The sequence below is a fragment of the Cryptotermes secundus genome, unplaced genomic scaffold, assembly GCF_002891405.2.
Source record: "Cryptotermes secundus unplaced genomic scaffold, Csec_1.0 scaffold1016, whole genome shotgun sequence".
Lineage (NCBI taxonomy): Eukaryota > Metazoa > Arthropoda > Insecta > Blattodea > Kalotermitidae > Cryptotermes > Cryptotermes secundus.
In genome coordinates this window covers 820350-836818 of record NW_019724759.1, presented here as the reverse complement: position 1 = coordinate 836818, position 16469 = coordinate 820350, and the positions used below count along the sequence as shown (strand labels likewise).

General features: G+C 39.3%; 1 protein-coding gene across 2 annotated transcripts in view; it reads left to right on the top strand.

The window, feature by feature from the left end:
- LOC111863021 overlaps positions 1 to 16469 on the top strand; it is a 112927-nt gene that overhangs the window by 73102 nt on the left and 23356 nt on the right. For both annotated transcript variants that reach the window (XM_033750895.1, XM_033750896.1), the window contains 11 exons: positions 3207 to 3474; positions 4300 to 4443; positions 5760 to 5942; positions 6327 to 6584; positions 9600 to 9770; positions 10828 to 11014; positions 11677 to 11943; positions 12357 to 12463; positions 13430 to 13612; positions 14780 to 14974; positions 16271 to 16379. In XM_033750895.1, the coding sequence (XP_033606786.1) occupies positions 3207 to 3474; positions 4300 to 4443; positions 5760 to 5942; positions 6327 to 6584; positions 9600 to 9770; positions 10828 to 11014; positions 11677 to 11943; positions 12357 to 12463; positions 13430 to 13612; positions 14780 to 14974; positions 16271 to 16379 (2072 nt within the window). The remainder of the gene's footprint in view (positions 1 to 3206; positions 3475 to 4299; positions 4444 to 5759; positions 5943 to 6326; positions 6585 to 9599; positions 9771 to 10827; positions 11015 to 11676; positions 11944 to 12356; positions 12464 to 13429; positions 13613 to 14779; positions 14975 to 16270; positions 16380 to 16469) is intronic.

Here is a 16469-nt window from a genome sequence, read left to right as displayed (position 1 = left end):
ACCGAGACCCCTCAGATAAAGATGGCATGAGCGTCGATGTGATTCGAAGTTTCTTCAGAGTACGTTGTAGTCAATTTGTGCACACGTGGTATTAGGAAAAGGCCCTGTGGAAACCATGAAACTCCTACAGCAGAATCTGGGAAGTTACTGAAGTAAACAAATTTAATTTTCCATGCTGCCCTGCCTGGCGCCTTCACTCCCTTGTGGATTTGCCCCACGTCCATAAAATCGATTTACGAGAGTTGTAGTTGTAGTTGGGCCGTATAGGCTTGCAGCGTGCTGCGCAGACTCTGTGGCCTTTCTTCTGACGAAGGGCGTCGCTAAGCTATTCCGATGTTAGGAGCTCAGTGGACCAGTAACGCATCAGTCGGTTCTCACATTATACTAACTTCATGGAGCTGAGCCCTTCTTGAGAAGCCGCCAATTGTGCAGCTACTCACAAACTTCCCAGCATTTTATGGAACCCGAAGGTTCATTACCGTGTTCACAAGAGCCCTCCACTGGTTCATATCCTGAGCCAGATCGATCCATCCCATACCACCCTATCCTACATCTCTAAGATATATTTTAATATTATCTAGCCACCTACGTCTTGGTCTTCTTAGTGGTATCTTTCTTTCTGGCTTTCCCACCAATACCTTATATGCATTCCTCCTCTCTCTACATACTCTGCCCATCTCATCATCCTTGACTTGATCACTCTAATTATATGTACTTGGAGAATTGTGTAAGTTATGACGTTAGTTCCACGTACCAAATTAAGATAGGATAGATTTACTTTCTTACTTTCTGACTAAATTATAATCTTACATTTCCGAGCCCATACAGAGGAATGCCTTGAATCGGGCCACGGCCACTTCCATTCACATTATCACATTCCATTCTATGCATCCAGTTAATATTCTACTGCCATCTGAAAAGCAAGATCTCTTTCGAACATCCGAGATTTATACATTTTACACAAAAATGTCATCAGAAAAATGGAACTACTTATATGTCCCACTCACTTGCATTCACAGGTCGAAAGGCTGTCACGAGCAGGTTTCCGTAGCGGTAATGTTCGAGGCTGGTATTCGGCGTGTGTATGTGCGTGCTGAGACTAGTTATGCTGGTTATCCTAGCGCATTTAGGGTAGAAGCATATATGTTTGTAATTATTTTAATTTTCGCGTTAATATTTTACAGATTTCCTTTTTTACATTTTTAATTTTTTTTTCAATGAAGATCCAAAATAGATTGGAATTGTATGGGCTGGATTCAATATAGCTGAGGACAGACACAATTGGCAATCGCTCTTGTGGATACAGTAATGAACATTCTGGTTCCGTAAAATGTTCGGAAGTTTCTGATTAACTGAGCAACTCTGACTTCTCAAAACGGATCCAGTTCAATTGAGACAGTTTTTAAAAAGTCCATGGGAGGGGGAGATGCCTGATTTCCCACCACCACCCCGCCGGCGCCGATGGAGCTGATGCTCTCGCTGTGGGCTGATACCAGCTTCCCCTCATCTCCTGTCACTTGGTAAGGACAGCTTTGCCAACATGGCGGGCTGCGTCATCCGGGACTGGGCCCTCCCATTGCGACGAGGTGGAAACCCTCGGGGTGGGGGGTAAAAGTCAAGTAAACGTTTATAAAATTTAAGAGTACTATCTTCGGGGAAATAACGAAGTGTAGTCCGCTGAAAATTAACTGACGTTTCTGAGGAACATATCACCTCCATCTTCAGGGTCGAATAAGCAGAGAAAAATACCAGCGTGTAAGCAGATGGCAAGCCGGCTTGCCACCTGCCTTCGCGCCGGATGGAGGCGATATGTTCCTCCGAAACGTCGGTTGAATTTCAGCAGTACACGCGGCGTTATATCCCACCGCTGTGAGAACCTCAGATCCCGTGTGGCTTCGCGTTTCGGAACTGTGCCGCATTGCATGTTGCCCCCAAAAGCAACTTCCTGTTACAAACAGTGGGTAAAGAACATACGCAACACGCACCCACTAGAAACTGGGTCTGCACCGTGAAAATCCGTAATGCGAACGCTGTTTTGCCATTGTCTTGCCAATTTATAAGCGGAAATACATTCGTACAGAAATTATCTTGGTCCCATTGTAATAAGAGCACACTTCTCTGCCATCAGAAATAATCCCCATTGCCGGATAGTACGTACATAGACATATTGAAGGGCCGGAAGAGCTCAGTCGAGAGAGGGACGGGCTACGGGATGGACGGCCGAGGTTCAATTCCCGCCAGGGGCAAGAGATTTTTTCTTCTCCACAGCGTCCAGACCGGCTCTGGGCCCCACCCAATCTCCTATCCAATCGGTACCGGGGATAAAGCGTCAGGGACGTGAACCTGACCATTGGCCTCCATCTAGTGCCGAGGTCAAGAATAGTGGAGCTATTCCTCTGTTCCCTTATACACCTTCCTGTCATGGTGTTTTATGAATTAAGCACAAGGACAACTTCACCTTTTCACGTTATATAGTCACGATAAATAAGTGCAGTACACCTCATAATCAAAAGCAATAGGATAGGTATAGCAATCGCACTACCACCCATCGCCTATGTCTTCTGCGCGTACACACTTTCCATCTGCATTGCCTCAAGGACAGTAATTATTTTAAAATATACAAGTTGGCCGAATTTGCTGATTTCAGATTTGTGTTTAAAATCCTATCTGTGGTCTAGTGGTCACAGTTCGTGGCTACAGATCCAGAGGTCCCGGGTTCGATTCCCGGCGTTGCCAGATTTCCTGAGAAGTAGTGGGTCTAGAACGGGGTCCACTCAACCTCGTGAGGATAATAGGAGCTACTTGAATGAAAAAGTAGCGGCTCCGGTCTAGAAAAGCGAAATTAGCGGCCGTGCGGATTCGTTGCGCTGACCACACGACACACTCTAGCCGTTAAAGTTGGTACTAACTTCGCCGACATGCGGCGGTCCCTCGGTCGGTGTAATTCGCTTGCGGACTAAAGCCACGGAGTTTGTTTGTTTTGGAATCGTATAACTCGAGGTACACTGTGGGCTCTAAGTTTATTTTGGCTGTCAAGTAAATCGTCAGTCGTAATTGACTTAATAAAATTAAATATGGAATACTGTTGTTCCCATCTCAGAGTTTTACATTCCTTTTTGACAAGAGAAACAATGCGGGAAGAGTGGCCTCAGTGGAATGCTGACATTTTCCAAGTGCATTCATTAAGATCCTGTATCCTGACTCAGATTCCTGAGCGTAAAGAAGTGGCTGCTTCGGAAAAAGCACCAGATAGAGCTGGCACGCAAGCGGGGCTGGAAGGGCTACTGGGTATGCCTGAAGGGCACCACCCTTCTCTTCTATCCATGTGATTCCCGAGAGGGACGCTCCGTTGAGGCAGCCCCCAAGCACCTCATTATCGTTGATGGTGCGATCATGCAACCTATACCAGAGCACCCAAAAAGGGACTACATCTTCTGCCTCAGCACAGCCTTTGGGGATGCCTACCTCTTTCAGGTGAGTGAACAAATTGACTATCAAACAAATACATTGCAGTGTCAACATAACTGTATTTTCTGTGGTGCTGTACCTGTATTACATTTGAAGCATCCTGTAGACCAGATGTAGCCAAACTTACTGAACGTTCAAGCCGCACATAGCTGGAATTGGTTTCTCAGAACAAGGTAGACTCTTCAGATCAGTAGAAAAGCGCTATGGAATGACCAGGTCGTGAATTTGTTTCTACATATACCATTACTGGGAATGTCAGTTATGATGTTGTAAGGCATAGAAAATAGCTTCCTTGAAATGAAGTGCTCTGGAACTAAGTAGATGGCATCCACTCACTGCTACTCCCATTCCCAGCCCTGGAGACACATATGACTTACATGGTTTCTCTTTGGCATTTCGCTGTCCCTGTGTGTCAGGCTCCATGTAAGTATACATTTAAAACTGGAAAATATATGCTGATATATGTACATCTTCATTCAGCATATGCCACTGATGGTTTTACTCTGCAGATGCAAGTACTTGCAGTGACTTCATCTCATTGACACTTACAGTTATGTTTAGAGAGGCAGTGAGTTTGTGTCATTAGCACTACTGTTATGTTCAGACTTGTACGAGCAATGAGTTCACCTCATTAACGCTGCTGCTATGTTCAGATCTGGAGTGAGTTCACCTCATTAACACTACTTTTATGTTCAGATTTGTATGCGTAATGAGTTCACCTCATTAACACTACTTTTATGTTCAGATCTGGAGTGAGTTCATCTCATTAACACTGCTGCTATGTTCAGATTTGGAGTGAGTTCATCTCATTAACACTGCTGCTATGTTCAGGCACCATGTCAAGTTGAGCTAGAGAACTGGGTGAACAGTATCCACTCTGCCTGTGCAGCTGCATTTGCACGTCATCGCGGTAAAACAGGCACCTTGCACCTGCTGCAGGAAGAAATCTTCCGTCTGGAGAAGGCCATTGAGTCGGTGAGTATGACAGTAGTTAGTTATTGGAGAGGGTGGGTTTCCCCATGCACTTAGACCAGTATTGGTCCATTGTGCTTCCCTCTATGATATTCTACCAGTCTCTATACCCTACCGATATTGGTGTGTGCCATCAGTCCTGACCGAGCCAGCGAGTTCGGCCTCTACTGGCTTGGCGGTGTCTATAATGCTTCCCCCATCTATCAGAGGCGTTAGAGAATACTGTTGGGCGGGAAATGTCCTTGAATTTGGCTCAGTGACCTCCTTTGGAGATATGAGGTTCTTTTACGTGCCGTAAAGCTACGACACAGGACCCACAGCTTAAAGTCCCTCCCGGAGGACTTGTTCCCTGAATTTTTCCACCCTTAAAAATTCCACGACCTCCACCAGGTTTGAACCCACGTACCACGAGTCATGAGGTGGGAACGTTACCTCTAGACTATGGAGGCCGCTGAGTATGACAGTAGCTCTTTCATGCACATTCCAAGGTGTAGTGAAGTTTCACATAAACATGTGTCTTTTTGCACTACAGCCTTGAATTAGTATTGCATCACAAACAAGGACCAAAATTAATCTAATTTATTGACCAAAAAACGCTGCTTTGCTGGAGCCAAGAAATTATTCCTCAGGAGCCCTACAACTTGGTTTTTGCAATTTGCAGTAGACTGTACATGACATTAAAAATAATAATTTCCATACTCCACATACAAGTCAGTGATACTAGATTCATTGCTAGTGAAGTCATTCAAGAGAGTGAGATTTCTTTCTTCACCATTAAATCTAGTGAAGTCCCATATTTAATGGCTTAATCATTCAAATAATTTCTTTTCTAACTGTTAACAAACTTTAAATTCCAAATTCTGTAGAATTTTCATTTTAAATTCTATCCTTTATTGTTTTTTACTTAATACTGGTCAAGAGTGGCATACACATATGAAAATGAAGGCTCTCACAGTGATGACCATGAATGATGCTGTGTAGTCTGGCAGATCATTCCAGTATTTTTCAAGAACCTGCTTCCTCCATCTTCAGGGCTTCCCTGAAGATGGATACAGCAGGTCTCTCAGAAATGATGGTAATGATCTGCCAGTCCACAGCATATCACATTCAAGAAGACATCTATTGCTTGGATTTCTTCTTTTTCTCTCTCTCTCTCTTTGAGTGGGTTTTGTATAATAATAGCTTGTTAATCTTATTTACTGAATGTTTCATCACAGAGATATCCTTCAATGAACGTCATTTGTAAAATTATAGGTAAGATAGGGTTAACTCCTATGTAAGTACATCTGAACTTGTGGACTTTGCATTATATCATACAGGACCACAAGCTGAAGCACATGGCAGACTTACAGCAAAGTGTAGTATCAGACCCAGAGACAAAACAACAGATCAACAACCAAATTGTTCAGTGGGAGGAGAACCTCGAGCGGCTGCATTGTGAACAGTTCAGACTTCGCTGTTACATGGCAAGTTTGCAAAGTGGAGAACTGCCCAACCCGAAGGTGAGATATAGTTTACCAAATCATGTGTTAAGTCTAAAGATTTTGTGTTGAAATTAAGTTATTAAATTGATACAGATATTGGGCATTTTCCATTGTCATGGTTTCGATAAGAAGATATGTTTCAAAAGATGTCTCTGCTTAAATCATCAGATAATACTGTGAAACCTACTCTGCTCTGTCCATTAGATGGAGCTAATCTCTGACACTGGATTCAAGGATATGTATCAAATATGATATGTTTATTTGTTTCTCTATTTCCCTCTGTAATTATGAGTATGAACTTTTATTTAATGTTGTATATTCTAAAACTGTTTCCAGAGATTTATCTTTAGCATCTGATTAAGAAGTATGTTACAGAATGTGATTCTCTTCAACTTCTTCCAGAGCCTCCTAACCCATGTGTCTCGTGCTACAAAGAATACACTGAACAAGCTGGGAGTGTTCACTGTATCTTCATTTCATGCCTTCATTTGTGCCCGGAGTCCATCACTACTGAACAATCTGCTAGCTGGTCGAGGGGCCACAAAACGCAGGCCTCCTATGCTCTCCCGCTCAAATTCTGGCTCTAGCCGGCGTTCACTCCAGATGACGTCAAGAGAGGAGAGTGAAAAGACTGTCAAAGTATCTCTGCCTGATAATCAGGTATTGGAAGGAAATATAGCAGCGGGAGTTCAGTGTGCAACTTTGGCTCTTGGGAATGAGCCATTATAATGCTGAATACTTTCCAGTGTTGCTATAATCACTGAAGTGGTCATACTCAAGTTGAACCTATCCGTGACTTTCTGTTTCTCTAAACTGCTTTTTTTTTCTCGTCACTTCTTTCCCTCAATCAGAAATTCATCCATATTGGACAGCACCCCATTTCTCTGTTTCATCCAATCACACTTTCATCTCCCACTCACAGTGAGCTTCCTAATGTACATATATGGGCTTCAGAGTCCTCAAGGGCTGACAGCAATTTAGCTGTCAATGAATTACAAAGAGGTGCAACAGATGTTGTGCATACACAGAAAGACCTCATCAAAGAATATGCCCCACTTCTTAACATGTACATGTCTAGAAGAGAAAAAAATCCCTGTCATAGACTTCAAAGATACCTGAAGCCAAGAATGACTGTGCTGGCAGGGGTCAGCAGCAAATTAACTGACCAATCGGCCAACTGAGACAACCACCCTGAAGATGGCAACTGCAATGTTTGCAAAAACGTTAACAAACCTTCAACATTCTTATTCCCAACAATCAAAGTTGTACATTAAAATATAACATGTTTGTCATTGTAATCCAGTTCTAGGAACTTCAGAATTCATTGCTATGTGTCTATGTTAGAGTACTTATTCATTGTTGTTATATTAATTACTATTAAGCAACGTTTATTCATTTTTCCATTAAGTGTTTATAGTAGCAGAGTATGGAGGGTATCAGCTCTTAAAATTGAATTCCTGCATATATACCATGTGCACTGTGGCATTATCCACGTTATCACATTATTTATGAACTCTAATTTTTTAAAATAAATGTTTTGTACCTGTAATGCTTCCATCAATACATATGAAAGAAAATATCAATGAAAAATTTTTCACTTTGGCAAGAATGGGACTGCAGTGGGTGTAAGGTATAAGGAAAAAGAGCTAGTGGTGAATTTCTTGAAAATCTAACTATTAGTTTCTCAAGAAGGACTTTTCCCATGGAATCAGTTACTTAGTTTCTGGTACTACTGCCACCTGCTGATTTTTACCTAAGACCAGTGTCCCCACCCCACCTGGTGCACACTAGTATGCATACTGGGAAATTTGTCTAAAATCAAAGGCTGCACATCTGCCAATCCAATGGGTTTTAACTCTAAGGCTATAACTGTATGTGAGGATACCAGCAAAACATGATTTCAGAAGATATCACTGCCTGAGACAGTTTGCTTAAGGTTTAGTGCTGATATTCAACTAGAATAGTAGGCCTTATCTGCAGACCACAATAGGGGTATCAGTCTTTCCATTATTTTAATACTCTAACTAACCAGCACATGAAGATACATTTCACATGCAAAAACCAGGTAAAATGTGTTGCAGATTATCCTTCTTTTGTTAATTATTGATGTTATTAACCAAAGCAATGAAACAGATATTAACAAAATAATTGAGGAAGATAAATTTGTGCTGGGTCAATGTTCACAACCTGATCTTCAAAATGAAAGCATATTTACATATATATGTATCAAATATTAGAGGAAGAGACAGAAATCCCTAAACACACCAAGGAAATGCAGTCCAAAAGACAACACCAAATATAAGCTTTGTCCATATTCTACATTTCTTAATGAAGTATAGTAATTAATACAGGACTAAATCCTTTATTTGATCAATATTCAAATTCTTATGAATGTGGCAGCTATAAAACTGTCTGTTTTAGGACTGAACACTTACAAATATAATGATAAAATAAATTAGAATTTTTACCCATACTTTGTATTGTGTTGAGGTCATTGGATTTTTTCAGTTGACCTAATCCTTCCAGCCACACTAGGCCCTGGGGTTTACTGAGCCTCTAACAGAAATGAGCACCAGGAATTAATTAAATAATTTTCCTGGGGAGTAAAGCGCAGCCCGAGCGTAGGGCTGACAAGCTTACCACCATCTTTGAGCCAATTGTCTAGACAATGTGGGACCCTCAACGTCTCACAACCCTATGGGCCTTCATGGACTGTTACAGGGATAGCTATACCTACTTTACTTTACTTTGTATTGTGTCAGAGAGAGGCATGAGACAGAACCAGAGAAAGTGTGTGAATAGTACTGAATTTTGTAACTGCAGTTTTGAATGTTTGTAGCAACTGTTTTGATACATCATTTGACATTCTGGACTTCATCCATTGTGCTATTTTTATTTAAACAACGTTTCAGAGGTTGGACAGTCTCTGTCCGTAGGTAAAAAGTCTGTTCATCTGGCACAACTAAAAGAGCTGGTCCCCTCTTCCAGACACCAGAACCAATACAAGGCAGGATATGTAAGCCAGCATACCAGAAACCATATGCAGGAGTTAAGACAAAAAAATTAAAATTCCATATGCATATGACCTTGCACTTTTGGCCATGTATAATCTAAAAGGCGGAGTCCAACTAAAACAGACTTTAAAACAGTCATTTTAAGGTCTAAGAAATAAAAATTAACAAGAATGAAGTTTATTGTCTCCTGGGATGTGATTCCATGTTCTTTGGTAAATAATTACCGAAGCTTTTGAGGCAAATATTGCACTCATCTTCAGGGTAAGACAGATTCGTGATTCATTCTATGATAAATATTGAGGCAGCACATTCCTAGAGAAACGTGTAACAATCTACCGGATTTCCCGGCGTCACATCCCAGTAAACAATAACTATCATAGTCACCACCATGAGAACCTGAAGTCTCACACAGTGAAAGGAATGTTAATTAATGTAAATAATGTTCCTTCAAACAGCATGTTTCAGAAGTTTGGTTCTGAGTTGGCATATTATGATATATTTATTTGTCTATACCTGTTATATAGAAGTTAGCCTCTTTAATTTCAAAGTTCGAAGAGGACGGGAATTTTTAGATTAGCTGATTCTTTAATTGTGACCCAATTTCCTGGTGTGTCTGACATACTCCATGTGGATAATTCCTTGGGCGTGCTGGTCCCCGCAGACTGCTCACGTATACCTGCGGGATGCGATGTCCGTGGAGGAGTTCCTCGCGAGTGCTTGTGGTCGCAAGAATTTAAACGCCATGGAACATTTTGTTCGTGTCAAGAAGAGACGAGACATGGAAGACCACAACTATTTCGTTCCGCATCGGACGGACCTCATAGAAACATACGTAATTATTGTTCAACCTGCACTTCTTAAAAATCTTGTTTTATTTTTCTCTGTATTAATATTTTTTTTTATATTTTCAATTTGTGATGGTTATTATCTTAGGATATTATTATTATTATTATTATTATTATTATTATTATTACTACTACTATTACTATTATTAATGTTATTGTCAACGTTGTCATCATCATTGTTGCAGCTGCTCTTTCTGTTCTTTTGCAAACTGATGTAATAATATTAATGGAAACCATATGGAAATGTGGTATTGAAATAAAAAATGTTTTGTACATTTCTCTAATGGTGTTAGAAAGTATAAAAGAGCAAAATGTGGGGTATTTGTCAATATAAACAGAGTTAATAAATTAAACAATATTGAGAATAAATATGACTACATATGGATATAAAGTGTCGATTTAAGGGCTATATGCTCCCAGTGAAGATTAAACCTTACTGATGAAATATGAGTTTCATGAGAGATTACAATAATTTTAAAATGAGAATTAATAATAATAATAATGGGAGATTTATATGAAAAACCTGGAATGACTATGAAGGTTACTACCTCCTTGGATGTGACTCTCTGTGGACTGATACACAGTTACCAGCATTTGTATGGATTGAAGCAGCTATCATGTTCATAATCACTGAAATTTGAATCTCAAATCTCACTCAATAAATTATGTATAAAAGTAAAATACTCATAACACAGAGCATTGAACACAGAATAATTTGTGCTAGCAGAAGATTATCATACTGATTTAGGCTAATGTCATTTATTTGGAAAGAAATTCAGTACCCATAACTGAAAACAATTATTTAGAGCAGAAATACACGTGAACATATGGAAATGAGGGTAGTTGCCATTATCTGGCGCAAAAGCAGAATTGTCAAGTCAGTATTTCTGAGTTTATACTGCAATAACAGTGGTGGTTTTTACTGAAGTTCAAACTTTTGCCACTACCGCTAATTCTATGCTCCCATGCCTCCTGTTGAGTCTAACAGTTACTCCACAGTGTAACATATGCATGTAACACCAGGAAGAAAATTACATTTTGCAGCTTCATACGCACGAAATTGTGGAGGTATGCGCCAAAATTCTCTACCAAGTAGAACTTCAACGGACTACTTTGGAGCAGATGTGGGGCTTTTCAGTGGAAGCAGAACTTATAGAGAATGCAGACCGCCAGGACGAGCTCTGCTGCTATGTGAGCCGAGTGGAGGACAAGAGCGTGGCCATGCAGAATGGTGAGTTGGGTACTCAGACACCCAGACTCTAGAATAACACAGGGGTTTGTTATGCTCAAACTGGAGGAGAACTGGTGAATTCAAGCCTGAAACATATATTCAGGTTTCCATGTGGGTGGATTGCCTCTTGTATTTGTATTCATGCTTCCTTACCATCTTATTAGGTTAATTTGAAATCCTGCAGGGTGCCTGTTAAAATTGCTCTAAGCATCTATCTGTCTCTATGCTTGAAAAAACTCCTTAAAAGTTTTCATGAAATTACATATAGGAGAGTTTTACTGACACTTGTTGACATATCAAAATTATGATTTAAATTTAACAAGAGCAAGATAAATTTTTCATGCAGACATACACGTGTTTCTGCATGCATGTCAAGCATAATTTATTCAGTAATTTATTGGAGCGAAAAATTCTTCAGACATAAATTGTAGGCAAAATGAAACACATGTTCTATGCCCAGTACAAGTCTTTCTGTAAAGTCATACAAATCAGTCTGGTTACATAATTGTCACAACAAACTTCAAGCCTTTACCATATCTGCAACTCATATTTAGTTTTTCAGAATGAATTTACAGATACCTGCTTTTAGACAACAAATGTGGATAAAGAAAAGTATGACAATTATTTAAGTACCCACACATCACAAAATGTTTTCTTAACAGGAATCATCAAGGGCGACGAGATCATGGTGATCAATGGAGCTATTGTGAGCGACTTGGACATGATGTACCTGGAGAGCGTTCTGCAGGAGGAACTGGCCCTCTGCATGATGATGCGTTCTTCGCGCACAGAACCACCGGATCTTGCTGGCATCATGAGAGCAACGGACGATATTATCGAGAGCCTTGTTTGTCCTCCCCCTCCCTCAGAACCGCCCGTCATCAGCGAGGAGATGATCTCTGGCCTGATCGTCCCTGCGCCGGGTTGGAGTGAGTGTCGTATTTTTATTATATCTACCATTATTTGTCAACGGAATTCCTTAGTACATGGATCATCTTCTTCAAGCATTATTTCCACTTTATGCAGGTTGATGAAAGAGAAAGTCTCCAATCTCTGCCTTCTTCCCATAATATTTCCTTTTAAATTTGTTGTCAGCCATTTTTCTTCCTCTTGACAGCTTACAATACCCATCTGAACCACCTTGTTCTGGATCTTATCATACATCTCTTTCTTTTAAGTTTTAATTGTAATGGCCTTCTCGGTGTCCCGGTTCACATTATCTAATGAAGCAGATGAGAAGGCAAGATTAGTCATAGCATTATGACTTCATGATTATATTATCAATTTAATTTCTTATTGTTGGTAAATATATAATTTGAAGTTTCTGCTTTGTGTTATGCAGGTAAAGAACTGTATTCCCCTGAAACAGAGAGTTCTCCAGCACCCTCCAGTGATACTGGAAAAGCTACTTCACGGACAAGTTCTTTTGAGATTGAAAATCTACTGAAGGTAAATGATATTTGAGGTTCCCACAGTAGTGACTATAAAGATTACTGTCCTCTGGGACATGACACACGTTGTCTGGTAGAGGTTTCCAGTGTTTTGGAGGAATGTTGGTAAATATCTGCCAGACCATATGGTTCACTTTTCAGAAGACATTAATCTCCCTACTGAAAATAAAATTGGCATATTTAATTAGCTTCGGCCACTGTATTAGAATAAATGTGTAGAGTGAAAAATGTGTGAGATTATGTTTAAATTGTCTATCCAACAATTGTTAATGAATTTATTTTTCTTGCAAAGTAAAGTTCTTACAACATCTTATAACACAAAGGTAACCCAGAAGAACATTTGCCTGGGCAGTCTGTTACAAATGACTAGCATACACCAGACACCAAAACAAAAAGTAATAGAATAGTGTCTGGAAGAATGTTGCAAGTCACTTCGGCTTTTATCACTTTCTGTGCTGACTTCCTTTATTAATTTAGAATAATGAATTATGAAAGGATGTAATGTACATACGAAATATAACATAACTTAACCTGCCTGAGCTAATCTAATCTAACATCCCAAAGGATATAATATATGCCTGTAACCTAATCTAACACAGTTTGACCTAATCTAACTGTCCTAACTTGACATATCAAAGGATCTGTATTTACATCTATAGCATGAAAAATGTTAAAGAACATGTTATACAGTCAATTTTTATACCTGTAAGAGTGCAGACAGATGATGCAGCTGTGTAATGAACATCTTAATTAATCTCTGCATAAATCTAATGATTTTATGGGCTGAAAATTCCATGTAAGTTTGTGACATTTCTCTGCATCTTCAGAAAGATTTTGAGTAACACAGGGTTGAATTTTTTACACATAATCTCATGCTGCAAGGATAATAGTTACACGAGTTTCTGCTGTTTATAGTGGCAGTTAACAAATTATACAGTCACAGTGTAATGGCTTTCTGTTCCAGACAGCAGAACAAGTAACTGGATTCTGCAGGTCACCAGTGGAAACACGGAAGTCCAGCCCTACTGGGAGTGTGGCCAGTAGCCAGTCACAGGCTCTGCTCACTCCTAGCCGCCAACTCTCAGATGCAGAGAAACTCCGCAAAGTAGTGTTAGAGTTGGTTGACACTGAGAGGACGTATGTGAAGGTACGAGTTGCAAGAATTTTCCTTACTTTTGTGAAGACAATGTGACATCAGTATTAATTCATAACAGTATCTCAATGGAGGCTGTAATGTAGAAGAGAAAGTTAAATATGAGAGCAGATATGTGTAAGAGTATGTACGTGTTAGTGTCAGCCTCCCTGTGATTTCTGAACCAGTACATTTAATTTTGTTAAACTGTATAATAAAATAATCATATGAAACCCAAAGGAAGCTATGGTTGTCAGTAATAGTTACAGAATGAACTAGAGGTAGCAGTGAGAGATGTACCTATGCTTCTGTCAACATTGCAGTCTTGATTTTTGTTTAGAAAATGTCAGTTTTTAATAACTAATTTCCATTCCTGATAGTGTACATATTCAGTGAAGTCATGAAGTAATTTATGTAATTAAGAGTGGCTCAGTAGCTAGAGTTGGAAACAATTTATTTTGAAGATTTCACAGAAATGTTACAATTGAGACAATTCAGAATAATCTGCGACTGCATTATAATACAAAGGAAGATGGAAGTAATGTCAAAGTAACGGCTTTTAGTGAAATTTATAAAGTGCTTGCCAGAATTTATTTTGTATACGAAGAAATGGTGCCAGTTCAAGAAAGTGAGAGGTTACATATGACAACTTCTTGTTTTTGCATAAGCAAGCTTGCTGAAAATATAGGTAGAGTATTTTATAAAATATATTTTAAAATATTTTTGCAAATTTAGTATGGAGATAAGGAATCTGAGAATTTAAATTTGTCTAACCTTATTATGTACTAAACATTTTAATTCACCAATGTCACTCTCAAAAATGTTATCATATTTACTGTACCTTTTAAAGGGTTAATGAAGACAAGTGGTGTTTCAGAATAAATGTATTAAAACATGTAATAAACTTACACATAAGAAAGAAAAAGCATATTAAAGAATGGATTACTTTTGTTCCTTCATTTTAACAGTTGAAGTTGAACTCACTGTTACAAACAACAAGACTGTTTTGTAGGTGCACTGAAAGGGCTAAGACTCATGAGTCTGACTTGACCTTTTCCAGGTAAATTTACCCTTTTAGAAATTTGAATAGGATCTTAAGGCCATGAGGTATGTCACTAAAAGAAGGTCTCAAGGGATTAGCACTAACGTCTGAGAACTTCAAATATCTCATCTCTCTTACAGCACTTGAACAATCTGCTGGAGAACTACCTGGAACCATTAAAGAAAGAGACATTCCTATCAAATGCTGAGATCAATGCCTTGTTTGGGAACATTCAGGAGATTGTAACATTCCAAAGACAGTTCCTACAAAATCTGGATGAAGCATTGGAACTTGAGCCTGATTTCCACAAATTTGAACACCCTAGTCAATTTAAAGTGAGTACACCATCTATCAGTAATTGCTTGGTTTGTACTGTTCTTTTTTCAATATAATGTCTTTAAATACAATAAATATGGAGTTTTCTCATTCCACAGAAATTATTCTACGTTTAAATGACACGGTGGCTGTTTCTAGTAAACTTTTTAGTTGAAAAACAAAAAGGATATAACAGACACAGAAAAGAAACTTCACTGGAACAGGTCTCAAAGTGGAATGACGTTTATAGCCTCATTTTTGGAAAGTACTGACTTGAACTGAAGCAGTTTCTCATGTGATGTATCTTGTAATGGGGTCAGCATATCAGATTATATAGTGTTGAATGTTAGAATGATTGCTGAATAATGAACTGGAAAGTATATGGAAGAAACCTACCATGCCCTAATTGAGAAACTATTTCCACCTTTGCTTGAAGAACTTTCATAGAACCATAAAAATCTCAGTCAAGGCATTTTGGATGAGATTCAGATGCATGTTGGAAGCATTATTGCTTGAACTAACTTGGTCAGGGAACTAAGGCGATAGCAAGATTGCAGCATTACTGAAACCACCATTCAATATAAACCTAAATTACTTATTCTTTACTAAAAAATGTTTGTTTTTTTTTTTATTGCTAGTTGGGTGGGACTAAGTCCCTTGTACTGCGGCCACTTCTGGCCTATTGTACCAGCCCCAGATGATAGGTGAGGATCACTGTGGAGCAATTGGTGGGATGAAGATTGGCAGGGGAACCAAAGTACTCAGAGAAAACCTGCCCTAGTGCCACTTTGTCCACCACAAATCCTACTTGACCAGACCCGGGATCGAACCCGGGCTGCCGCAGTGGGAAGCCAGCGATTCACCGCTTGAGCTATGGCGCAGCCTCACTCTGTAACTAGTATGTTGAAGTCCCCAGTTTAGAGACTGAAGATGTGATAATGTGCTACCTAGTCAGAGCTATAGCACACCTTTTTGGGGGCAATGATAGATGAGTATAGATTGCTTGTAGAATAGCAATTAGAAGGGGGAAAACTGAAAAAAAAAAACCCCTCAGAGAAAACGCTAATCTAGTTCCATTTAATCCACCATAAATCTTGCAACTAGAGACTGATCCTAAAACTTCTCAGTGAGAAACCAGCATCTAACCACTTGAACTACTGCACAGCCACTTGTTATTAATATTATTATAAATGTAATTTTGCTTATCTAATATAATGCTGAGGTTCTTGCAGCTTCTAAAAAATGTCTGTATTAAATGAAATTATTTATAATATAGCTTCATTATTCTCTTCTGTTAAACACTTATGCCATTGCAGAATGTGCTCTTCTCTGTGGGTAGTGCATTCCTGTACTATGTGAATCACTTCAAACTCTACAGCTCGTTTTGTGCCAGCCACTCTAAAGCACAAAAAGTTCTGCACCCAAGTGAGTAATCATCTTAATCCGTTGTTAGTTTTAGTGTCTCGAGGTTTTAAATTATTTATTAAGCCAGTTAAAATGTAATAGGTATTCTTA